The sequence below is a fragment of the Puma concolor genome, chromosome B2 (assembly GCF_028749965.1).
Source record: "Puma concolor isolate L17-30 chromosome B2, mPumCon1.1.hap2, whole genome shotgun sequence".
Lineage (NCBI taxonomy): Eukaryota > Metazoa > Chordata > Mammalia > Carnivora > Felidae > Puma > Puma concolor.
This window is the reverse complement of record NC_141671.1, coordinates 118,688,589-118,715,501: the sequence shown is the minus strand read 5'-3', so window position 1 is coordinate 118,715,501 and position 26,913 is coordinate 118,688,589. Positions and strand designations below refer to the sequence as shown.

General features: G+C 37.3%; 1 protein-coding gene across 5 annotated transcripts in view; it reads right to left on the bottom strand.

Annotated features, from left to right (window-relative positions):
- LAMA2 (laminin subunit alpha 2) overlaps positions 1-26,913 on the bottom strand; it is a 622,089-nt gene that overhangs the window by 106,497 nt on the left and 488,679 nt on the right. For all 5 annotated transcript variants that reach the window (XM_086707799.1, XM_086707800.1, XM_086707801.1 and 2 more), the window contains 3 exons: positions 22,797-22,913; positions 21,940-22,103; positions 20,500-20,638 (listed from right to left, as the gene is read on the bottom strand). In XM_086707799.1, coding sequence (XP_086563925.1) covers positions 20,500-20,638; positions 21,940-22,103; positions 22,797-22,913 — 420 coding nt within the window. The remainder of the gene's footprint in view (positions 1-20,499; positions 20,639-21,939; positions 22,104-22,796; positions 22,914-26,913) is intronic.

The window sequence follows — 26,913 nt, the reverse complement described above, 5'->3', positions numbered from 1 at the left end:
TGTTTCAGTTTTTGAGAAACTACTACCCTGTTTTCCAAATTATTCGTGCTACTTTATTTTTTTTTTTTTTAATTTTTTTTCAACGTTTTTATTTTTATTTTTGGGACAGAGAGAGACAGAGCATGAACGGGGGAGGGGCAGAGAGAGAGGGAGACACAGAATCGGAAACAGTCTCCAGGCTCTGAGCCATCAGCCCAGAGCCCGACGCGGGGCTCGAACTCCCGGACCGCGAGATCGTGACCTGGCTGAAGTCGGACGCTTAACCGACTGCGCCACCCAGGCGCCCCTATTCGTGCTACTTTAAATTCCCACCAGCAGAGTTAAATTTATCTACATCCTTGCTAATAATACTTGATGTAGTCAGTCATTTTAAGTTTTAGACATGCTATGGATGTGTATATCATTTTGGTTTTAATTTGCATTTTCCTTGTGACTAATAATGTTGAACACCTTTTAATATACTTATTCCATCTGTTTAAATCTTTTGCCCATTTTTTTATTGGGTTATTTGTTGTTACTGAGTTTTGAAAGATATCAATGCATAGTTTGAATACAAATCCTTTATCAGATAATATAATTTGCAAATATATATTCCCTTAGTTTGTATCTTAACACATGCTTAGATTTGAATTGTAATAATTTTGTCAAGAATTTTTACATCTATATTTATAAGGGATATTGATATATATATATATATTTGGTAATGTCTTTGTCTCATTTGTACTAGAGTGATACTGGCCTCATGGAATGAGGTGGGACATGGTTTATTCTCTTCAATTCTCTGAAGAATTTATTACTTCTTCCTTAAATGCTTCATGGAATTCACTAGTGAAGTCATTTGGAGCTGAATTGTGTGTGTGTGTGTGTGTGTGTGTGTGTGTGTGTGTGTGTATGTGTGTGTGTAAGGTTTTTAAGTACACATTCTATTCTTTAATGGACTTTCAAGTTATTTATTTGTAAATGAATTTTGGTGGTTTGTAATTTTCATGGAATCTGTCCATTTCATTCAAACTGTTGGATTTCTGGCATAAAGTTGTGTATTACTGTCTGAAGAAGTTTTAATGACTTTACCTCTTTATTCCTGATATCAGATACTGATTTTTTTTCTGATCAGTCTGGTTATCAACGTATTTATCTTCCACTGAACCCTAGTACCTTTAGCCAGCAACACGACTGCAACCTGACTGAAGTCCATCTGTTGATAGACTTCCCTGCTACTAATTTCTTATCTTCTTGCATTAATGAATATGACCTCCCTTTTGCTCCAAAGCATCTTGTCTTTCCTGCTTTTCAGGAAGCCAATGATTTCTTCCTGGGTTTTCTGTCAACCACTCCTTGCTCAGGTAAGGAAAAGAAAGGCAAGGAGGCAGGACATTTTGATGTGTGGAGAGCTGGAAAAGTATTTCATTTGCAAAGGCCTGGAGAGTTTATGAAGGGCAGTATGAAGAAGTAAAGCTGTTAGGTTAGGGTCCATTTCTGGAAAGCTTGAATATCAGGCTAAAAACACTGAGCAATAAGCAACGTGGAGTCATTGAAAGTTTCTGAGTAGAGTGTATGGTCAGAGCTTTAGCCCCAGAAGGTGAACTGGGAGGGTTTTTGGGAGAAAAAAGAGACACCGGTTGGCTATTATGATAGTATAGGCTAGAGAAAACGGAATTGTAACCTCAGGCAAGAGCAGTGGAAATGAGAGTTTGGGTTCAAGGGATGTGGAGGAATAAGATAGGTTTCAGTGTTTCAAGAAGCACTCCAAAATATTAAAGTAGAGGACTGATGGCATACAACTGTCAGTTATAAACAGTATATCAACCACCCAGGTTTAAGAGACAAGCCTTCCATATGATAACAGAATGAAAAATACTAACATGCTCTGGATGAACGGAATTGTTTCAACTCATTAGAATTTGAAGAGTTCCTTCTCCAACATTGCTTAGTAAGTCACCGAAACACATCGACAATATCAGGACAGGTGATGAAGCAGCATTTTCCAAGCTAATTATACTTCATACATATTCATAAGCATTGCATCTGAGTTTCTGAGCTGTGTCTACGGCATATGTGAAGTATAAATGAGGTTCTTAGAGTTGCACGATATGTGTTTCTTGCTTTTTAGAAACTGTATTTTTTATAAATAAGTTCTTTCTCTGTGTGTGCGTATATATAATATAAAATGTTTATTATAATATACACAATAAAATATGTGTAGGTTGCTGTATGTTTTTATTAATAAGTATTCATAGAAAACATGAGCTAATTTAAGAGATTATTAGAGAAGGAAAGATACAGGGAAAAAAGAAACAATAATGTCTACAAAGATTTTACAAAGGATTTTGCACTTAATTGGCTTTTGACACATGTTAGTTTTCTTCTTCCTATTATCTGTTAAATATTCATAGTGACTCTTGATGAAGTATCATGTCACTGATTAATAGATGAAGGAACTGATTTACCAAAAGAAAGTTTTTAGCTGTCTCAAACACCTGAATAAGCTCTGTTTATTCAAATATGGAGAGACTGCCTTGCTTACTGGAACTGTAGTGGAGAACAAACAAAAAATCCCTTATAAAGAAAGTGATTCTTACCATAATGGAGCATGGAAATATCACAGTGTTTTGTTGTCAGAAGAGGCTCTATTAGGAGACAAAGATGTGAATATGGGACCTGAAGTTAAGCTTATCAGGATGGTATACCTGCATCCCAGTGATGTATTATTTCAAAGGCAAATTTGAAAGTTATTGTTTATATTACCTTCTATGTTATACTTTTATTATTTTTCTAAATGGTTCTCAAATAATTTTATTTCTCTCTCTCTCTCTCTCTCTCTCTCTCTGAATTCATTGAAAGAGTTGGCTCTAAAGACAGATGTAGGATATTTCTTTTTGTTTTTATTTGTTAGAGAAAGTAGGAATTTAAAATTCATCAGCATGGTTTGTGAATTATTCCATTGCTTTGTACACAATAATTTATTTTAGAAGCTAAGTCTTGCATATTTCCAAAGGGGATAATGGGCAAAGATATTACATAACCTAGATGATTTTAAGTTTAAAATCTTTTTAATAAAGAAAACTGTTCGGAATGTGCAGGGATACATGTAAATGCTGATGATTAGCTGTAATGTATTTATACGAAGTACATATCAGGAGAAATATTCAGGTATCTTAGACTGTTGTTAAAAATTGGGGAGAAATTTTTTACTATGGTAAAATCATTCTCAGAAGGAATGGTGGAATCTAAACCTATATACATTGTGAAAGATACAATTTTTGAGAATGTTGAAAAAATGTGCAGGTGATGTTAATTAAATATAATTATCCATTGCAAAAATTCTCAATAAGATACTAGCAAATCGAATTCAACAGCATATAAAAAGAATTATTCGCCATGATCAAGTGGGATTCATTCCTGGGATGCAGGGCTGGTTCAACATTCGCAAATCAATCAATGTGATACATCACATTAATAAAAGAAAAGATAAGAACCATATGATCCTGTCAATCGATGCAGAAAAGGCCTTTGACAAAATCCAGCACCCTTTCTTAATAAAAACCCTTGAGAAAGTCGGGATAGAAGGAACATACTTAAACATCATAAAAGCCATTTATGAAAAGCCCACAGCTAACATCATCCTCAATGGGGAAAAACTGAGAGCTTTTTCCCTGAGATCAGGAACACGACAGGGATGTCCACTCTCACTGCTGTTGTTTAACATAGTGCTGGAAGTTCTAGCATCAGCAATCAGACAACAAAAGGAAATCAAAGGCATCAAAATTGGCAATGATGAAGTCAAGCTTTCGCTTTTTGCAGATGACATGATACTATACATGGAAAATCCGATAGACTCCACCCAAAGTCTGCTAGAACTGATACATGAATTCAGCAAAGTTGCAGGATACAAAATCAATGTACAGAAATCAGTTGCATTCTTATACACTAACAATGAAGCAACAGAAAGACAAGTAAAGAAACTGATCCCATTCACAATTGCACCAAGAAGCATAAAATACCTAGGAATAAATCTAACCAAAGATGTAAAAGATCTGTATGCTGAAAACTATAGAAAGCTTATGAAGGTAACTGAAGAAGATAAAAAGAAATGGGAAGATATTCCCTGCTCATGGATTGGAAGAATAAATATTGTCAAAATGTCAATACTACCCAAAGCTATCTACACATTCAATGCAATCCCAATCAAAATTGCACCAGCATTCTTCTCGAAACTAGAACAAGCAATCCTAAAATTCATATGGAACCACAAAAGGCCCCGAATAGCCAAAGGAATTTTGAAGAAGAAGACCAAAGCAAGAGGCATCACAATCCCAGACTTTAGCCTCTACTACAAAGCTGTCATCATCAAGACAGCATGGTATTGGCACAAAAACAGACACATAGACCAAGGGAATAGAATAGAAACCCCAGAACTAGACCCACAAACGTATGGCCAACTCATCTTTGACAAAGCAGGAAAGAACATCCAATGGAAAAAAGACAGTCTCTTTCACAAATGGTGCTGGGAGAACTGGACAGCAACATGCAGAAGGTTGAAACTAGACCACTTTCTCACACCATTCACAAAAATAAACTCAAAATGGATAAAGGACCTGAATGTGAGACAGGAAACCATCAAAACCCTAGAGGAGAAAGCAGGAAAAGACCTCTCTGACCTCAGCCGTAGCAATCTCTTACTCGACACATCCCTAAAGGCAAGGGAATTAAAAGCAAAAATGAATTACTGGGACCTTATGAAGATAAAAAGCTTCTGCACAGCAAAGGAAACAACCAACAAAACTAAAAGGCAACCAACGGAATGGGAAAAGATATTTGCAAATGACATATCGGACAAAGGGCTAGCATCCAAAATCTATAAAGAGCTCACCAAACTCCACACCCGAAAAGCAAATAACCCAGTGAAGAAATGGGCAGAAAACATGAATAGACACTTCCCTAAAGAAGACATCCGGATGGCCAACAGGCATATGAAAAGATGCTCAACGTCGCTCCTCATCAGGGAAATACAAATCAAAACCACACTCAGGTATCACCTCACGCCAGTCAGAGTGGCCAAAATGAACAAATCAGGAGACTATAGATGCTGGCGAGGATGTGGAGAAACGGGAACCCTCTTGCACTGTTGGTGGGAATGCAAATTGGTGCAGCCACCCTGGAAAGCAGTGTGGAGGTTCCTCAGAAAATTAAAAATAGACCTACCCTATGACCCAGCAATAGCACTGCTAGGAATTTACCCAAGGGATACAGGAGTACTGATGCATAGGGGCACTTGTACCCCACTGTTTATAGCAGCACTCTCAACAATAGCCAAATTATGGAAAGATCCTAAATGTCCATCAACTGATGAATGGATAAAGAAATTGTGGTTTATATACACAGTAGAGTACTACATGGCAATGAGAAAGAACGAAATATGGCCCTTTGTAGCAACGTGGATGGAACTGGAGAGTGTGATGCTAAGTGAAATAAGCCATACAGAGAAAGACAGATACCATATGGTTTCACTCTTATGTGGATCCTGAGAAACTTAACAGAAACCCATGGTGGGGAGGGGAAGAAAAAAAAAAAAAAGAGGTTAGAGCGGGAGAGAGCCAAAGCATAAGGGACTCTTAAAAACTGAGAACAAACTGAGGGTTGATGGGGGGTGGGAGGGAGGGAAGGGTGGGTGATGGGTATTGAGGAGGGCACCTTTTGGGATGAGCACTGGGTGTTGTATGGAAACCAATGTGACAATAAATTTCATATATTGAAAAAAAAAGATAAATATAATTATCCATTAAGCTACAAAACAGTTATGTAAAATCACCCATTCCCAGAAAAGCTACTTGCATAGGAAAAGGTATAGACAGATAAACAACATTATAAAAGTTTTATATTTTCTACCCCTTGCTTGTCTGTATTTTCTACTTTTCTATAACAGATATGAACTGCTTTTGTAACAATTAAAAATATCATAGACAATTTTAAAATAAGCAAATCACTATGTGCTGATTTTAAAAGTGTTTTAATATAACCTATATTCTAAAAAATAGTACAGGATATTAAAACAAAATAGTAAATAAAAAGTGAGCATGAAAACGCAGAGAGATGGCCTCAATCAGAAATCTGTTGAAAGGCTGTAGATCCTGGCCTTGCACACTGCCCTGAAATGGTATGAGGGATTAGATGAATCTCTGTGGAAGACCGAAAGCAAGTGAGCATATACAGGAGACCTGGATGAAACAGGAATCCTCCACAGTGCACATTTAGAATTTGCGACCGTCAACTTTCAGCTTGATGAGAACACCAGGAAGGACAATTAAGAGAGGATTTAAAGCACATAGCTAAGTGAGAATAGGTTTTCACCAATTACAGCATGACGGCCACTGCTCCAGCACCTATGGGTGGCACTAGCTTGCTGCAGTGAGGCAGGAACTGCACAAGCTGTTGAAGGCAGGATCAGCACAAACTAACTACAGGGAATCTTGATTTTGAGTCAAGGCAATGGAGCAGTGTCTATGGGGTTGGAGAGCATTCTCAGAGGGCATAAGATTTTTTTTCCAATTAATGTAAAGTCAAACCCAGCATGGTAATTTCACCTCTTGACTATTACACTTATATTTTGAAATCCTAAATAGTTCTGAGAGTACAGCTGCGTTGAATGAAATTAGTTCTCACCTATGTTGCATTTTACCATCACCCCAAAGAGTTGCTATGTTTCGGACTGATGACATAAACCCTTTGGTTTTTAGCATTCATACCCTGAATTTTTAAACATGTTTAATGCTAGATCATAAAATCACACTTTGCTTCTTTGTTTCCACTAGAGTTTTTTCACATTATTGACTCAAATGAACATATCACATACAGAGAAAATCACTACAATCAGGGTGGCTTAATGAACACTATTTTTACATACAGATTCAAATTTTTCTAGGTGGCTTAGTCACTCACTGACTTTTTCATGTTTGCTATTGTGTGAATCACTTAGTTCTTAGATAAGTTGCTGAATTGCTGATGGAGGAAAAAGATGCTCACCAGTTTTATTGGCAGATTTAATTGTCATATCAATTATGGATTTATACCATGTTCTCATTAATATTACACTGCTATAAAATTTAAATTCCAATGATTAGAGATATTAATAAGAAGTCAAAACTACTGTTTGACTTCTAAAGCAGTGGTTGACAGAATAAAATACAAGTTTTATGTGAGTTAAAATGTACAACTTGACTAACACCATATTTTATTGAGCCTTTTGAATGCAATATGTACTCTGCTAATATTTGCATGGTCCTTTATGTAGGAAATAAAAACTCAAAAATGACCTTGCAAGTATTCTTTATGTATTTTGGTTCATCCAATTATACAAAGCAAATACTAAATAGGACAGACTGAAGAGAAGATATGACCATACTTCTAAACAAACACTCATTAGAAATGCCTTAATGTTTAATCACACTATTGCAAGATTCACAGTGTTTAACTTTATGGTTCATAGACCAATAGCAATGATGTCAAAAGAATCTTGCTATTATAAGGACTCAAAAACTAATAAATAAGAAGAAATTATTAGGAATATTAATATTAAAAGAAAGAATAATAATAGGAAAGAAAAGAAAACATAATAGAGGAAAAGAATAAACTAGGAAAAAGTTGAAAAGTATTATTTTTATTAGCAGGACAAATGAAAACATATAATTATTGTTGGTTTGAGGACTGGTTAGAATTCTGATTATGTCTGATTACCCTTTGTGATGTTTTTCATAATGCTATTTACACATTAAGTACATTAAATATATAGTTACAGTTTTTAAAAATTTGAAGTGAAAAATTTAAATGTGGACATGCTTAATACCACACACTTAATAAATAATTCATGAGCACCTCTTGTAAGTATTATAACTAGGCCAATGAAGAGTAAGAAATGATCTCACGCAGTTGGAGATCAAATATGAAATCAGTTAAAAAGATTTGGGCTCTAGGGACTATATTTACCGTATGAGTCAAGTCAAGGGATGAATCAGAATAGACTACACAACGCACTTAATTTGAAAGCAGATCTTCTAATCCCCAAATTCTGTCTTGCTGTCTACTTTCTCCAACGAAATTTAGAAATTCCAGTATACCACTAGAACCTAATTCTGACACATTAAAAAGAAAATCCCACATGACATCTACATTGAAACAGATATTCAGACACTATCTCAAACTAAATAGGGAAAGAAAGTAATTTTATTTTTCCTTTCAAATTGCCTTCCTCTTCAACTTTCCTATATCTTGTAGCAATATAACTATCTTGTCAACTGTGAAAATCTAAGCACCCTGGCCATTCTAGATTTCTGGCATTAGTGTTTGGAGATGGGAGGGGGCTATCTACATTTAGTGATCAGCTCTTGTACATCAGGCATTGTCTATATGAAAATCATGGCACACTGTGTGTGTCATGTGTGAAATTCACACTGTGTGAAATATTCAGGGGGTCCATTGTGGTGATCCATGTTTCTGTCCACTAGGGGGGTCTATTATCAGCTTACATTTTAATTCTGGGGATATCGTTTTCTGGAAAAAGTAGGAAGAAAACAAAACACCACAGTCACCAAACAGTGAAAGGGCATGCCCCCCCCCCCCCCACTGTGCACAGCAGGGAGCAAGCAGAGAGACTCAGCATTTTCTAAAGCCCAGGGATCTTGGGGCTGTGAAGTCTGTATCTGACCCAAAGGTTTGCTCAAAGGGGCACTGAAACTGGCCACCTTACTGCTCACCACACTGTGTGCCTGGTGCATCTCACCCAGTGATACACCTTTTTCTGACTCATCCAACCACTCCGTGGGTTAGTGGGGACCCTTGAACATACCTTTCCCATGAGGAAGTAAAATAGGAAGAAAGCAAAAGACTCCTCTGGATTACCTAATTTAAAAATCTGAATCTTGAGCAAAAAAACACTGTTTTCAGGAAACAGTACCAAGAGACTAAATAAAATGGAGTAACTGTGCAGGGAAGATGGTAGGAATTAAGATGATATGAAGAAAAGGAGGTAAGAGAAAGTGTGTTACTTCAGCAGAGGAATCTTCACTTTAGCAGGGCCAATGTGCTTCCCTAAGCACATCAGCAGGGGTCTTCAGATACTTCCTCCCCCTCAATCCACTGCAGTTACTGCACCCTCACCTTGCTCAGGAGGGGATAAGCCAGGTTGGGGGCCCACAGAATCTGAAGAAGGCCAGGCCTCAGAAACAACAGGTGAGGGTAAAGGATGAGAATCAGTCATGAGAATAGGAATAGATAATTCCCTGCGAGTCCTTTTGCAGGGTGGACTGCCCCTCACCCCTTCACGGTGGCGCAGAGCAAACAGCAACCAGACATCAAGTGCCCCCAGGGTTCCCCCACTGAAAACAATCCAAGAAGGTCTTTTTTAATGTTTATGTAGTTTTTAGAGGGAGAGAGACAGAGTGCAAACAAGGGAGGGGCAGAGAGAGAGGAAGATACAGAATCTGAAGCAGGCTCCAGGCTCCAAGTTGTCAGCACAGAGCCTGAAGCGGGGCTCGAAACCACAACTGTGAGATTATGATCTGAGCCAAAGTCAGACACTTTACTGACTGAGCCACCTAGGCACCCCTTTGTTTTTTTTAAAGGTTGTTTGTTTATTTTGAGAGATAGGGAGCTTGAGCAAGGGAGGGAGAGAGAGAGAGTGGGAGAGGATCCCAAGCAGGCTCTGCACTGACAGCAGGGTTTGATCCAGGAAACATGAGATTACCGGAGCTGAAATCAAGAGTCAGATGCTTAACTGACTGAGCTAGCCAGGCGCCCGCCAATCTGAGGGGGTCTTTTAAGGAAATGCTTCTAATTAATCAAAGTTATGGTTATAGACAAAATATAAATGTTATTAGCAGGACGATATGGAAGTCAAAACGGTAGAAGTTAGAAGGAGGACAGGGAGAAACAGAACTAGAGAAAGGATGAGGGCACAAAGATCTGTATTTTACAGAGTGGGGGGTCCATCATTGATGGAACAAGAAATAAAGCTCTAAGTTTAAAAAGTTTAAGTTTAAAAAGAAAACACTAAAGGATCTAGACACAGTAAGGTACGCACATTGGGAGATATGTGGGAAGGAGATGTGATGTGATACAATCTAAGTGAACTTCAGGCCATTTATCACGGCAGTAAGTAAACAGATCATAACCTAAAGTGATGAGTCACCTGATAGCATGATCATAATATTATCAAGAGATATTTAAGGAGAAGAAATTGTTGGAAGACTTAGCAATGATTGTACCTGGGGGTGTGAGTTTAAAAGTGAGAAAAGTTAGGTCAGGGGACTGTTGCTTGAAATTACCTGCTTCTCTTTTCAATTTAAAAGCAAATAAAATATGCATGCATCATGAATTTTAAAAGAAAGAAATTTAGGGCCTCTTATTGGTGTGAAGGATGGGGACGGCTGCTTCATTTCCAGGAGCCTTAAGATCCACTTTCCTTATATTTTTCAGGGCAGATATTCCTCAGAACTGATTTTCAATTTCCTCTTACTTTCATTTCCGTTAAAACACTTATAATTTAAGTATATTGATAAGAACAGAAATTAATATAGATACCTGTACTCTCATCAACCATATTTGACTACTATTAACTTTTTATTGTATTTGTCTAGATCTCTAAATATATATATATTTGGATTTGGTTTGATAATATTTTAAGTTTTACATCTCTATTTATGATTGACCTATAGTTTTTCTTTCCTCATAAAAACTTTTAAAAATATTTTTTATTTTGAGAGAGAGAGAGAGAGAGAGAGAGAGAAAGAAAGAAAGAAAGAATGAATGAGCAGATGAGGGGCAGAGAGAAAGGGAGACACAGAATCCAAAGCAGGCTCCAGGCTCTGAGCTGTCAGCACAGATCTCGACACCGGGCCCCAAATCATGAACCACTAGATCATGACCTGAGCAAAAGTCAGATGCTTAACTGACTGAGCCATCCAGGTGCCCCTGGTTTTTCTTTTAATACTGTCTTGTACAATGTTCTGCCATCAAGACCATACCAGCCTCATAAAATAAGCCAGGGACTCTGTCATTGTTTGTCTAGTGTTTAAAATGTTTTGGATATTGAGTCCTTGAAATTTTGGTAGACATTATCATTTTGTTATAGGTAGACTATTAACTACTGACTCAACTCATTTAATGACTAAATTTCTACTCAGGTTTACTATTTCCTTTTTAGTAAATTTAGATTTATTGTCTACTTCATCAAACACTGAAATTTATTTGAATAACATTGCTCATGTACTCAAGTACATCCATATTTATTAAATCTATACTATCTCTGGAGTCATTTCCCAATCCTGTCATTCCTAATCCTGTCTATAGGTGTCAGTTCTGCTTAATTATTCTTGTTTTGCCTGTTTACTGCAAGAATCAGCTTTCCATTTTGTCAATCCTAATATTTTTTCTAGGTCATTAATTTCTGCTTTTCTTTTTTTTCCTTTAATTTTTTTTTTCAACGTTTATTTATTTTGGGGACAGAGAGAGACAGAGCATGAACGGGGGAGGGGCAGAGAGAGAGGGAGACACAGAATCGGAAACAGGCTCCAGGCTCTGAGCCATCAGCCCAGAGCCCGACGCGGGGCTCGAACTCACGGACCGCGAGATCGTGACCTGGCTGAAGTCGGACGCTTAACCGACTGTGCCACCCAGGCGCCCCTCTTTTTTTTCCTTTATATATTATTTTTAATTTCTTGAACAGAAACTTTAGATAATTCGTTTCAGTTCTTGTTTTTTCCTAGTATCTGCATTTCAAACTTCACTTGCCACTTCAGTGACACTTTATTTGTACTTCACAAATTTTGATGTGTAGAAGTTTTATTTCCATTTAGCTATTAAATATTTCATAGTTGTAATTTCAAACTCCATTTTTCTTTGACCCATGAATTACTTTGAAGTGTGATTTTTTTCTTTAAAACATTTTTGGGGAGCAATCTTTCTGCATAATTTCTTAATTTTATTGCACCATTATCAGAGAATACAATCTAGGTGCTGCTGGCTCAGTAGGATTTGCTTGGGGCGCCTGGGTGGCTCAGTCGGTTAAGCGTCCGGCTTTGGCTCAGGTCATGATCTTGCGGTTCATGAGTTGGAGCCCCGCGTCGGGCTCTGTGCGTACAGCTCGGAGCCTGGAGCCTGTTTCAGATTCTGTGTCTCCGTCTCTCTCTGCCCCTCCCCCACTCACCCTCTGTCTCTCTCTCTCTCCTTCAAAAATAAATAAACACTAAAAAAATTAAAAAAAAAGGATTTGCTTATACTTGTTTTGTGATCTAGTTCATGGTCTTTTTTTTTTTTTTTTAAGGTTCATGTATGCTTTATATAACGGGGCATATAGAATTAATTATCTAATTGATGTAGAGTTCTATAAGACCATTAAATCAAGCTTGTTTATTGTACTTTTCAAATCTCCTTCATCCTTACATCTCCTTGCTTGACCTATGAAGTTTTAAGAGAGAAATGGTAAAACTTCCCACTATTATTGTGGATATGTTGATTTCCTCATTCTGACTTTTGCCTTTATTCATTCTTACTCTTTGGGTTCAAAAATTTTTATTCTTCCTGCTAACTTGATTCTTTTATTATATTGAGAGGTTTTTCTTTATCTCTCATAACTTTTTTAAAATGTAAAGCCTATTTTGATTGTTTGTTAATATTAGTACACCAGCTTTCTTATGATTAGAGTTACCCTGGTGTATATTTTTTGCATCCCTTCTTTTTCAGTCTTCTGTACCCTAAGAATTAATGTTATTTTGTGTATGTCATATACAGATGGCTGTGTTTGTTAAACACTTTGAATCCAATATAATATTGTCATAAAACTAGTAATTTTAACCTATATTTATTATGAAGATAACTTGAAACTGAGACATTTAATGCTCATCAAAAATTCTATGTGCCCATTTTTCCTAGCCTCTCTTATAGTTCAATTGAGGCATGTGACTATTCCTGATCAATAGAGCAGATACCGTCCAGGCCAAGGGAGGGAAGAGTAGGCATGTCTTTTGTCTCTCTCTTTCCCTGCCAGGACAACCTTGGAGGCTATGTAGTATGGTGTAGCTACAAGATGGAGTAGGGTGTTCTGAAACACATTGAGTATGATATGAGAAATCAATTTAGATTGCGATGTAAGCAACTGAATTTTCAGGGGTTATTTCTTGAGGTAGTTAGTAATAATTACCCTGGCCTACATGTATCTTGATTTAATTCTATCACATTTTATGCTTTATATTTACCATTTATTTTTGCTTGTTTTCTTTTTTTTTTTTTTTTTTTGTCTTTTATAGAATTGATTGATAATTTCACTCTCCACATTTTTTGTTCCTCTTCATTTATTTGGAAAGTATAGCTGTTTGTTATGGTTAAATTTATTTGTCAATTTGGCTAGGCTACAGTATCCAGTTTTTGGTCAGTCTACACCTTGCTGTGAAAGTCTCTCTTAGATGTAATTAACATTTAAATCAGTGGACTTTGAGTAAGGCAGAATACTCTCTATAAAAGGTAGGTAAACCTCATCTAATCAGTTAATTGTCTTAAAAGAAAAGACTGGCATCCCTCAAAAATAAAGAATTCTGCCTCCAGACTATCTCTGGACTTAAGACTACATCAACTCTTCTCTGAGTCCCCATCCTACTGGCTTGTCTTGAAGAATTCAGACTTGACAGTCCCTCCCCTTAAGACAAATTTCAAATCTATCTTTCTTTCTTTCTTTCTTTCTTTCTTTCTTTCTTTCTTTCTTTCTTTCTTTCTATCCATCCATCCATCCAGCTATCTACATTCTACTGCTTCTGTTTCTCTGGAGAACTCTGATTACTACTACTATTTTTATTCTTCTATAATTATCCTCAATGTTTAATACATATACTTAAAAAAAGATTAAATCTAACCAATTTTTTACTGTCCTCCCAAAATTTTAAGGACTTTAAAAAACTTCTAACCCTGACCATCTGTCCCATTATCATGTTATTATTCTCATGTTTTCGTTATGCTTTTTAAAACAATTCCATACATTTAGTAATTATCATCATTATGATTTTCATAATGCTTAGATTGTGTACATTTACTTTTTCTGTTCACTTTTCTCTTTAATCCCCAATTTCCTTGATTTTATTGGCATTCCTTTTGAAGTGTGTTTTATAGCAGCTCGGTGAAGGTCTATGATTGGTAAACCCTCAGTTTTTCTCTGAAGATGCCATTATGTTGTCCTCCCCTCTAAATGAGGGTATAGGATTTTGAGTTGACCAGCATATTATATCAGCACCATGAGGATATTAGTCCTTTCTTTTTTGTTTGCTATCGTGACTTCAATGGGATATATGCTAACTGACAAATCTTATTCCTTTGGAGATAATCTGCATTTGCTCTCTAGATTATTTTAAGATTTTGTTTTCTTTTTCTATTTGGTCTCTATAAGTTTAACACGGATCTTTCCATGTGTGAACTTATTTTATCATGATTATTTTCCTTAATTTGTGAACCCCTATCTTTCACCAATACTGGAGAATTTTCAGTATCTCTTGACCATTACTCCTCCTCATTCTCACTCTTTTCAACTTCTGGAACTCCTCACAGACTTACATTTTCACAATCTGCATTCTCTGTCTCTTAAGTGCCTTTTATATTTTACCATGTTGGTCGCATTCTGGGAAATGTTTTCTCTTTTCATCTGCTACCAATATGTTGTTTGGTCCTCCCATTCAATTTTTAATTTTAATTACTATATTTTTCAGTTTTAGAAATTTTATCTGTCTCTTTTACAAATTTCCATAGTCTTTAGTTCCTCTTCCATCAATCTTTTCAATTCATTCTTTTAACATTTTAATAATTTAAACGCTTTCATTTTATATTCACTTTTAAATTTTTCGATAATCTCAGGGTCGTGTTAAGGACTTTACCTACCTATCCTCACTCCTACTTGATTATTTATATTGTATCTAAAGACTAGTTTTCTGCATCTTCCTAGATGCTCTAGAGGTTTCAATAGCCAGGACTAGTACCCCCTCCATTAATGTCTCAGCTTGGAAAGTCTTCTACCATATGAATGGTATAAATTTGGACTTCAATCCATAGGCTTGTGATATTAGCATTTTATGAGAGACATTTTTCACAATGAGGGCATAAAAAGAAACAAGGCTTCTCGGAATGTTCCTGAACTGGAAGTCATGAGTGTTCACTGGTGAAAACAATTATTCCAGAGTCTCATGTTTTTACGTACTTTCAGTCAGAGACTTCTCCTCTTGTAGGTTCAAGGTGATGGCTGGGATGTCATCTCTCCCTGCCTGGTATTTAAAATCCCAGCCCCTAGACATTAGGAACTATACTTATGTTCCAAATTCATTGAGCTACCAAGGTGCCAGCTCTAGAGTGTGCCATTTTTTTTTTTAACCTCTCTCTGTATTTTTAGATTAAAAATTTTTCTTATGTTGTATTTTTTATATTTGAGAGAGAGACAGAGAGAGAGTAGGGGAGGGGTAGAGAGACAGAGACAGAATCTGAAACAGACTCCAGTCTCCGAACTGTCAGCACAGGGCCCAACGTGGGGCTCGAACTCACGAACCATGAGATCATAACCTGAGCCAAAGTCAGATGCTTAACTGACTGAGCCACCCAGGTGCCCCTAGATTTCCTTTTGTTGCTTCTTTCTAAAGTGAAGTATGTATTAAATTTGGGGAGTTATAATTTATTTAGCATTTCTATGAATTTCTAACATCAGGATGGATCTGAATTAACTCAGGCTGCATGTTGTCAGAAATCTTTGGCTTTCCTTTCTAGTGTCCGTAATTTCTATCAGCGTTTTTCTCCCTACTGATCTGCCACATAAGAGAAAATTTACAAAAATTTAGTTTATTCCTTAGACTCTTGACCCTAAAGCAAGAGAAAGCTCCTTTTGAGGTTTCTATGGGTATCTATTTTCCACATGTTAAGGAACAAACACTGGAAAGTCACTTGCAACAGCAGTTTATCAGTTTATGTATTTATTAGAATCAAGGTTAAAACTTTAAACTTAATTAATTTTTAGGTATATTTCTTGCTATAAAATAGATGCATTTAATTTATTTTATTTATTTATTTTTGAGAGAGCGACAGAGACAGAGAAAGAGAGCTCACACATGCAAGAGTGAGGGAGAGGCAGGGGTGCCTGGGTGGCGCAGTCGGTTAAGCGTCCGACTTCAGCCAGGTCACGATCTCGCGGTCCGTGAGTTCGAGCCCCGCGTCGGGCTCTGGGCTGATGGCCCAGAGCCCGGAGCCTGCTTCCGATTCTGTGTCTCCCTCTCTCTCTGCCCCTCCCCAGTTCATGCTCTGTGTCTCTCTGTCCCAAAAATAAACAAACGTTGAAAAAAAAATTAAAAAAAAAATTAAAAAAAAAAAAAAAAAAAGAGTGAGGGAGAGGCAAAGGGAGAGAGAGAAATCCAAAAATACTCTCCGCTATCAGTGCAGAGCCTGACACTGAGCTCAGTCTCACAAATAGTGGGATCATGACCTGAGCTGAGCTCAGGAGTCGATGCTGAACCGACTGAGCCACCCAGGCACTCCTATAATATATATTAGACATTCCCCTCATCTCTGTAGTTTATCTAAAGCCTACATCTTGATTATACAGCACTGTTCTTTACTATTTCACTATCCTTGTCTCTGTGGGGGAAAAAATGCATGACTTACAAACTGCTTTTATTTTCTTCTGTATTTTATACTATTTTTTTTCCAGAAATGCCTGGAAAAGACCATGCTAAATATTTTTAGAATTATGACTCCCTTGAATGATGTATAATTTTAGCAAGAAACAGAACTTGAACTTGGAGAATAAAAACACACACAGTATACTGGGGTTGAAGCCCAGTATAAATTCTTCTATTCCTAATGTTCATTCTAGTGAAGCTCAGACTGAATGCTGAGACTAATTGAGAAAGGGGATCCTGGGCTAGAGGGTATTAATGAATATTGTTGGTATGTGGGTATGAGAGAGACAGACACAGGCAGAGAGAAAGAGGAAGCTTCAGACAACGACTGCAGGGTGGACAAGAGGGGACTGAAGAGAGGAAGCTTTCTGTTGCCAGAGGAAATGAAAGAGTGATTCATTTTTTTAAATGCAAGATACCCATGGAAGGTGATGACTGCCTACATGGGAGTATATATGACACAGCACACTGCACTGACTTAGACCAAGGGAGTGAGACAGGAAAGGAAGGAAGATGACATTTCAGAATAGGTGAGACTGTGCGATTATTGCTGTGTGATGATTCCTCATGATGTGTAAGAACCAGAACTATGGAATTTATTCTACATTACCCTTCTTTTCAATTGTTTTTGTTGTTATTGGAATGCACCAGATCCAAATGCATAGCATCTACGACCTTTCCAGTGGAAAGGGCAGAGGGCCTCCTATTTCAGGGCCACTGAAACCATGCCTGTTGCCTCTCTGGTGGTCATTCCAAGGATCCAGCATTCTGTGAAATCTATTTTTTCACCTACTTCTAAAACCTGATTTGGTTTATAACATAGGTTTTAAGTTCATCTATCATCTGGAAAGTTTTTTTTAAAAAGTTTGATTCTCTGTTCTTTTAGCATCTGAGGACTTTTTATAGCACCAAAGCAATTGAGATTAAAACAAAATAATTGGATCATCATATTCTCTTTTCTGACCAATGACGTATTTCCCTTCTTTCCTTGCACCCACCAATGAGAGGTACTACATGAAATGTTATCTTGGAGATTATGTGTAGGAAAACAAATGCTTTATAGCATTTTTCCCACCCAACACTAGCAGAAAAATCATACCTATTTTTTCATAATGTCTACTTTTCCCAAATACTTCATTTCAATATTTAAATACATGATATATACAAGACAAGTAGCTGTTAATCATTGCTTAGGGATATTCCACTATCATCTTTAAATGTATACAAACTCCACCTGCTTATTATTTAGTTAAGTGATCAACATTCCTCTCATATTTTCCTTCCAATGACAATGTGTGTATTTATAAATAGGTAGTTTTAAGTAGTTTTTAAAAAAGCGAAGTTACTTTAAAAATGCTGTCAGTTATGCTTTGTCGTTTTTTCTACCATTCATTTGTTTCTGTTCTTATGGCTTTTTTCTTCTCATATTATCTCACGTCCATCTCTTCACAGTCGTAATTGGTTGTTTTATTGCTTGTCTAACAGGCCATTTTTCTCCTCATATAAGTTCCTGCTTTGTTTCTTTGTCCTTCCTTTCTGATTCATTGAGAACATTTTTCCTTCTTTTTAGGGCTGGACTCCAATGTGTAAAGGACTCTTCTGATTTGTTACTTTTGAATTCTTTCATACATAAATAACAAACAATCACACTCTTCTGTATGTATCTATCACTCCAGCAATAATACCGACTCTTACATTTCTGTCATTCTAGTCCTATCTACGTAATTGTGCAATGTAATGATTGGCAAAAATGTTTAATTTCTAGTAAAATACAACTATGTTATCATGACATTAAAATGAAAGCTTCATTTATTCTGTTCATGAATCAAACTTTCTGTTTAGTCCAATAAACTTTCTGGGACAAATCTGTCTTCTTTGAGTTTGCTAAGAACCATTTAATAAATTATTCTCTTTAGAATTTATTTATTTAAAAAATTTTTTAATGTTTATTTATTTTTGAGACAGAGACAGAGACAGAGAGAGAGACAGACAGACAGACAGAGCACAAGTGGGGAAGGGGCAGAGAGAGAGGGAGACACAGAATCCAAAGCAGGCTGCAGGCTCCGGGCTGTCAGCACAAAGCCCAGTGTGCTTTTTGAACCCATGAACTGTGAGATCATGATCTGAGCTGAGGTTGGACGCTTAACCAACTTAGCCACCCAGGTGCCCCTAGCGTTTATTTTGTACTTTTTTAGACATTTAATTATTTTTATGTGGGATATGGAAGGAGAGAAAGAATGATGATAACAAGAAGACATGTTGTAAAGCATTACAACTCATCCCAGCTCTGTGTTTGAGGCTGGCTAGATTATCACATATAAGCATCAGTGTTGAGGAAAGTGAATATTTTGTGTCTGCATAAAAATGTCAGTCTTCTAGACATAAGGTGATAGTATTAAAATTGGGTGAAATAAAACAGCTCTTTAATAAAATAATAGTTAGAAGTTTATAAAGATGAAGTAATGACAATAGTGAGATTTTTATTGGTACAAATGAATGTAAATAGACTTGAAAGATATTAGTTAGAATGACATTCATTCATTCATTCCTGAGTGCCTACTATTTGCCAGGTACTGTGTTAGACGCTTAAAATGGTCCTGCGATAGGCCAAATGAAAATGGTGACCTTGGAAATTTGGGTCTTTAAAATAGAAGATTATGAGAAGATGGATAAATAGTTTAGATTAAAAAAAAAAACAGGTTCATTTTGAAAGGATAACTAGCCATAGGGAAGTTTCTGCAATAGTCGTATCACAATTTTGAATAAGAAATACTCAGAACATATGGTATTAGAGCTTATTCCAGAGGAACAGAAACAGTAGCAATTGTTGATGGAATATGATGTTTTCACTACGATCACTAAATAAACCTTCTAAGAGTGTAGTAAATGCATTTAATATCCCTGAGATCCTAGATACCTTTGTGCCCAGTATTAAATCACAACAAATATTGATCTGTTTCTCTAACACTAAATAGTTATGTGTATTTCATTCACAGTCAAATGTCCAATCAAGCTTTTTTTTTTCCTCAAAATTTTGATGTGAAGACCAAAGGGATTCAGAATATTTAATTCAGAACATTTTAACTCACCATGTGCTTCCTATGAAGTGTTTTTTAACCTTCAATAACCTACAATAGTATTATGAAGGTGTATCACATAACTTATTTACAAAATGTTGATGTATAATGAAGATTTGTCAGTATTGAAAATACACAAGATAACGTGCTATAATTGGAACCCCCAAATTCTGAAATATTAATTCCAAATTTATTTTGAACAATGACAGCAGTCAAAGGTTGCTTTGAAAGCAAAGGTTTCCATTGTGCTAAAAACAGTATAAGGAGTTTAGAAGCATATGATCTCATGTGTTTTGCAAAATGGACACTTTATAGTCAAACTTCACATATACCAAATTTGTGGGTAGCCGTAAGCAGCGGTGTTAATTTTCTGGGCACTTTCTTACTGATGATATTTGGAATAATAGTAATACATTTCCCTGTCCAGAGTCTTATGTTTGACTGTTTTTCTTCTGTGAGTTGGTGGCACAAAGCTGCTTGGCATCTGCAATAATTTCAAGGCCCTTATCAGTAGTGGGAAGTAGTGAGAGACTGAGAAAAGAATTCTGTTATGATTACAGCACACTGAATGTTTATTTTGGATATGATTTAAAAGGAGCCTTTGAAAATAATTCAAAATAAATATTCTAACTTACTAGGATTTTCCAGAGCTCATTTAAATTTGAGAAATTTAGTCTAGGTACTTACTCAAACAGATTGACCCACATTCTTAGTACGAAGCACTATTTGGTTCTTACCAGTTTTGTAGCTTCATGTGCAAGATCTTTGGCTTCTTGGGCAATTTTCTCAGCTTCATCAATAGAGTCCTTAATATTGCTGTAAGCATTGAAGGCTGCAGTGGCATTGAAGGAGATGTTTTTAGCTTCATCAAGGATTCTGTTGGGATTACCCCCAAAAAAGAACATCAGAGCAGTTGGTACCCAAATGAAGAACATTCTACTTATAACAAATAGGGCTTCCAAATGATCCCAGCCAGGACAATTATATTTCCAAGTCATCATGAAATATCTGCTTATTGTATTATATTGTAGTTGTCAATTTAAATTCATATTCCTAAATAATTCAGCTATGAAATACTACCAACATATTTTTTAATACCCACTCAAACATTTCTGCAACCTCATGCACCATGCAAACTGTGAGCAGTGAGATGATCCTTAACATCATTTGTAAGGCATGCTATACGTTTCAGAGCGCTTGTACCATATTACTGGAATGAATTTCACAAAATCTCTTTAGGATAGGTGTACTTCCCAGATGGATATAAATGAAGGTTAGATAGCTTGTGTCAGGTTACATGACTGACACATCACTAATTAAAAACTTGGAGCTTGTATCTGTGGACCTCTAACTTACTGCTCCATTCACTACCCTCCATGCAAAATTGGTAATAGTTTACTGTAAAATGAATTGAGTGTGAATTGTGTCCAGGGTCTTCAAACATGGATATTTTCCTTTGTGTCATGCATATTCAGTATTGGAATAGAACCTTACACATGTTATATATTAAATAACAGATTTATTCGAGAAAATTTTTCTTGGGGTTTACAGGACCTATATTTATATTATGATGACTCCAAAATTGTAGGGGAACATACCGCTTACACGTAGAAGGCTATTTATAGGTCAAACACACCTTGTCACTTGCCCCTCCCTCCTCTGACCCAAATAAGAGTCCTAGCCTATTACACAAGGGAACTATGTAGTGTCTCCCTGGAGTTTGAAACAGAAAAAAACAAAAAAGACTTAAAGACTATGTATGGGGCCACATTTTCAAAAGCCAGTCTTTTAACAATAGTTTTGATTTAATTAAAAATATAAAACTAGAATTTGAAATGGAATGTGTATTTACATATTATTATTTAAAATGCTAATAAGGCAACCACTGTGCTCTCTAATAAAGAATAAAAAATATTTTTTCTTAGCATAGCCTAGGGCTATGTTCACTCCCTACCAAGCCATATTTGAATCCACTTTTAACTCAGACTTTTGAAGCTGCTTCAGTGGAACTTTGCCCAGACCCTCCTAATTAGGCTTTTCCACAGAAAGACCGAGTAGCTCGTATGCTCATAATTAGAGAAATCAAGATTTCAAAGAGATTCTCTACCATTTCTGCGAGTCACAACTTTTGGACAAGCGTCAAGATACAAAGGCATTTGCGACAACAAATGACATACCCATCAAGGACAGCAGATGAGTCATTCAACTGAGCTGCATGGCTCTCAGCCTGGGACACCTTCTCAGCAAGGTTTCTGTCCTGTATTTCCTGGGAGAGGTCATCTATTTTATCTTTCAGCTCCTCAGACATGGGTGGCAACTTAGTTTGAATATCTTCAACGTACTGATGTGTAGAGAAAAGAGGGCATTTTAAGTGTGTGACTACAAGCCTCCAATCGGTTACTAATTTCTCTAGGAGATACAATTCCACACACTTACTTTTTAAAAAGAAATTTCAATTTTACTAACACAGCCAAAAGAGAGGACAGAATAACAGCTGTTATTTAATGAGAGGGATTAGGAAATATATGAAGCCAATTTACACCAAGAAGAACCTAACTATATTTTTCTAAGAAAATGCTACTTTGTAGGTATAAATGCATAAGTGGTCATCATTAGGATCTTTTAGATCATCTGTGTTTCTATTCCCATATACCACAGTGTCTACTGCATTAGGATATTAAAAGTTTGCTAATAGTTTACATTTCTCTTTCAACTAACATTATATAAATATTGAAGCAGATTTGAAGGGCTATCCTAGGAATAAGAAATACCCTTCATCACTGTGGGAAAAAATACAGGTTTGCGTGAGTGTTTATGAGTACCCTCTCATGTCTGTTGGGAGAACAGTGTGAAGTTTTAACTGTTGCCAAGAGCTAGGCACAAGCATAATGGAATAGTCCAAAAACAATTTGATACCCACAAGAAAAAAAATTAGGATTTGCTTATGTTACTGAGATTTTTTGATTGTGTCCTATTTATGAAAGCCTGTATCATTATTATTTTCTTTTCCCTTTGGGTTTTACCAAGTACTCACATCTATGACCGAGTTGATTTCATCTGCAAGACGGTTGGCTTCACTGAGTATGTCATTGCCTTCTTTTAAAGTGTTCTCAGTTTGTTGTTTGCCATTTTCGATAGCTTCCTTCTTTTTCTGTAGCACAGTAGGAACAAAACATCAAAATGCCCTTCGGAGGAAACCCTATCCGACCCTGTATTCTTTCTTGACTTCCTCGAGCTGCCTGAACATAGGCTTTGTGAACAAGGCACGTCGTGTTGACAATGAGAACAGATGGGAATGCTACAAACTACCTGGGCAGTCCTTTGAGAGTTATTTTATTTAAATCCCTATATAAGTACTTTCTTCCTCTCAGTGTGACAAAGTCACCCAAGAGAAGAAAAGTTATGTGATGTTAGCTGAGGAATTAAAGACTACATTTTAAAATTTTTGATTATTTTTTATTTTAGAGGGAGAGAAAGAGAGAGAGAGAGAGCATGAGTGGGGGAGGGGGGCAGAGAGAGAAAGAGAGAGAGAATCTTAAGCAGGCTTCATGCTGAGCATGGATCCTACTCCACAACCCTCGGATCCTGACCTGTGCCAAAACCAAGAGTTGGTCAACCAACTGAGCTACTCAGGTGCCCCTAAAAACTATTAACTTGTTTTTAATATTTATTTAACAAAATGTTTTTTCAATGTTTATTTATTTTTTGAGAGAGAGACAGAATGTGAGCAGGGGAGGGGCAGAGGGAGAGAGGGAGACACAGAATCTGAAGCAGGCTCCAGGCTCCAAGCTGTCAGCACAGAGCCCGATGTGGGGCTCAAACTCACAAGCTGTGAGATCATGACCCAAGCCGAAGTCAGACACTTAATTGACTGAGCCACCCAGGCACCTCAATGTTTATTTTTAAGAGAGAGACAGAGAGACAGAGACAGAGTATGAGTGGGGGAGGGTCAGAGAGAGACACACACACAGAATCTGAAGCAGGCTCCATGCTCTGAGCTGTCAGCACAGAGCCCCATGTGGGGCTCGAGCTCAGAACCGTGAGATCATGACCTGAGCCAAAGTCAGGGGCTTAACCGACTGAGCCACCCAGGCGCCGTCCCTAGAAACTATTTTTAAAGCAAGATCAATACCCATTTTAAACTTGTGTAAGTGCAAGTGCTGAATATGTATTACTGAACATGTGGTAGTACCCTGAATTACATTGGAACTAGACGTTACATTCCAGAATGCAGGGCCAAAGGAGTATTCTGTGAGCATAGACATAAGCAGATTTATTCTATGGGAGTTCGGTAAAAATTGGAAGAAGTGAGATTTTTAAGGGGACTTAGGGAAAGTGCTTTTCAAAAAAAGAGAAATGAACACATGGAAGAATAAACTTAATGGGCTGTTCCATGAAAAGAGAGCAAGCTCTCATTTTTCCTTGATACTGATAGCTTGTCTTAAAACTACATGAAACTGATTCCTAGCCTAGAAGGATAAAATTGACGACAGAGACCTATTGTTATTTTTCTATTTGGAGCAAACATTTGTGTATATGTTTTTCTTTATACATCTCACTCATTCTCCCAAACACTTGTGCATTTAACTGCATCAATTTTAAACCTCTGCCATTTATGTTGTTATATAGATAATAATGCTAGTTTTATATTCATTTATGTCTCAATATGTGCCAGGTAGTTTATAGGATTTTCTCAGTAAATTCTATACTAACTCTACAGGTCCTGTGTTTATCACCTTTTAGAAGAATAGGAACTTGAACAAGTGATTTATTCAAGGTCACACTACCTGTGTAGTTAAGGTTTGAACCTGGTCTACCTGATGAAGAAGCCGAGGTCTTGAGCTATGAAAGGACTGTCACTCCTATTATAGAAATCATTTGCCTTATTTGCACTGGGATAGCACTGATTTCATACCTTTCTCCCCCCTTCTCTTCACCAACCACGTAAGTCCACTGCCAGTCCCTATGTCTTGTTCCAATTCTCTGCTGCTGTAGTTCCCTCCGTGATGTGCTCTCGCTCAGTTCTTTGCCTTGTTTCCTCCCCCACGCTGTTTCTGGTCACTTCTCTGATCACCTATCTAAAACAGCCGCCATCTTCATCCCAATTATTATCTATATACCACAGCAATTACAAACCAGATTCAGGGAATAGCCTGCCTATGTCGGGATCCTAGCTCTGCCCACTCACAAGCTATGAAAAACAGGGGCGAGTGATTTATGTAGCCCCAGATAAAAGGTTTAGTCCCTTGCTTCTCAAAATGTGGGCCATTAACCAGCAGCATCAGCATCACCTGGAAAGGTATTAGAAATAGATAATCTCATCGCCTTTTCAAGAACTACCAACTCAGAAACTGTACTTTAACAAGAACTCCAGATGATTTACATAGTAAAATTTGAGAGGAATTGACTTACAACACTGCCTGGCACACAGCAGACACAATGTAATCGTTAACTATTATAATTACTTCATTTTGGTCCTCCTCTTAGCACTCATTTGTCTGAATTATATTCTACAGGGTGGCCACAAACCATAGAATCATAGATAATGGTATTTTTTTGTATAGATTGAACCATCTTGATTGCCCCTCCTGAGAGTTGCGAAAAGCCCTGTTACTTAGTGCAAATCGGTGACGCCACGCCCTCATAAGATGCATGTACAATACAGGGAGCAGTAGAAATGAACAGCCTGTTGAACTACGTACAACTGAGGAAGCACAACATATTGACTACAGGTGCGATATCGCTGAACATATCACTTATTATGTATACTAGTCCATGCTCCAGACTTTGTGTCTATATTACACACTTGTTTATTGGCTTAGGGATTATCTCCCTCTCTATAATATAAATTCCATAAAAACAGTCTATATGCATCAAAGTTGATTGCATCTCTACTTTTAACTTCTAATTAGATCTTAATTCATTCCAGAGCTCTGTAAATTTAAAACCTTTTTGGGTGAGGTGGAAGGCTTAAGAGCCTGCAAAAGCTATAGTCCTCTCTGTCTAGCAACTAACTACTTTCTTTTTTTTTTTTTTTTAAATTTTTTTTCAACGTTTATTTATTTTTGGGACAGAGAGAGACAGAGCATGAACGGGGGAGGGGCAGAGAGAGAGGGAGACACAGAATCGGAAACAGGCTCCAGGCTCCGAGCCACCAGCCCAGAGCCTGACGCGGGGCTCGAACTCACGGACCGCGAGATCGTGACCTGGCTGAAGTCGGACGCTTAACCGACTGCGCCACCCAGGCGCCCCATAACTAACTACTTTCTTTGCAATCCTTCCTTTTGCAGTTTCCTAATGGTCGATTTAGGGACAGACTGTTCAATACATGTTCCCTCGCGTAACTGAATTGCTCACATTCTTGATGTGACCCAGGCACACGGTCCTCTCCGCCTTCTCTCCATCGCTGCAAGTGCCCTCTGATCCCGTGCTCCAGAAATTTGCATTCAGAGCCCCTCTGATCTAGCTCCAAATGCTGTTTCCAGAGCTATCTTCTACTACACACTTCTGTAGCTCGGCAGTGAGCTTCACTGTTCTGACATTTCCTAACACCACCGTGCACTTCCAGAGCTCTGTGTTGGGGCTCATGTGACCCCATCATTTCTCTCAGTCTCAGCTGAGAGAAATGCCATCATTTTTTGTGCGTGTGACTCTTTTGCTGATATTCCTAGCCTATATTAATCTCAGAATTATATACTGTGAAGCTGCCTGAATGTTAAGTTCTACGAGGCCAGGAATCATTCCTATCCAGTCTCGAACACCTCTGTTACCAACGGCACCTTGCTGAGGTAGGTGCCTGACAGGCATTGTAGATCACCACTGGCTATTTTCCAAGCCTTATACTACATTATTTCCTAATACCAAATGAACTCTCCAGTTTATATGAACCACTCACAAATTTCCCCAAATGTAACTTTAATCCATGACTCCAATGTTACAGTGGCTTCTGATAGTTTCCAGGATAAACCCCAAATTCCTTAACTTGATCATAATGTACTTGGTCTTTTATTACTCAAGTTCTGGACCTCATCTGTCTTCTCTGGCTTTCCATCCCCTGTGAAGTCATCATTCTAATCCTATCAAACCGCTGAATTTTCTCCCAAATGTTTTATATTTTCTTTTTCCTCTCCATATCTTTGCTTGTGGTTTTC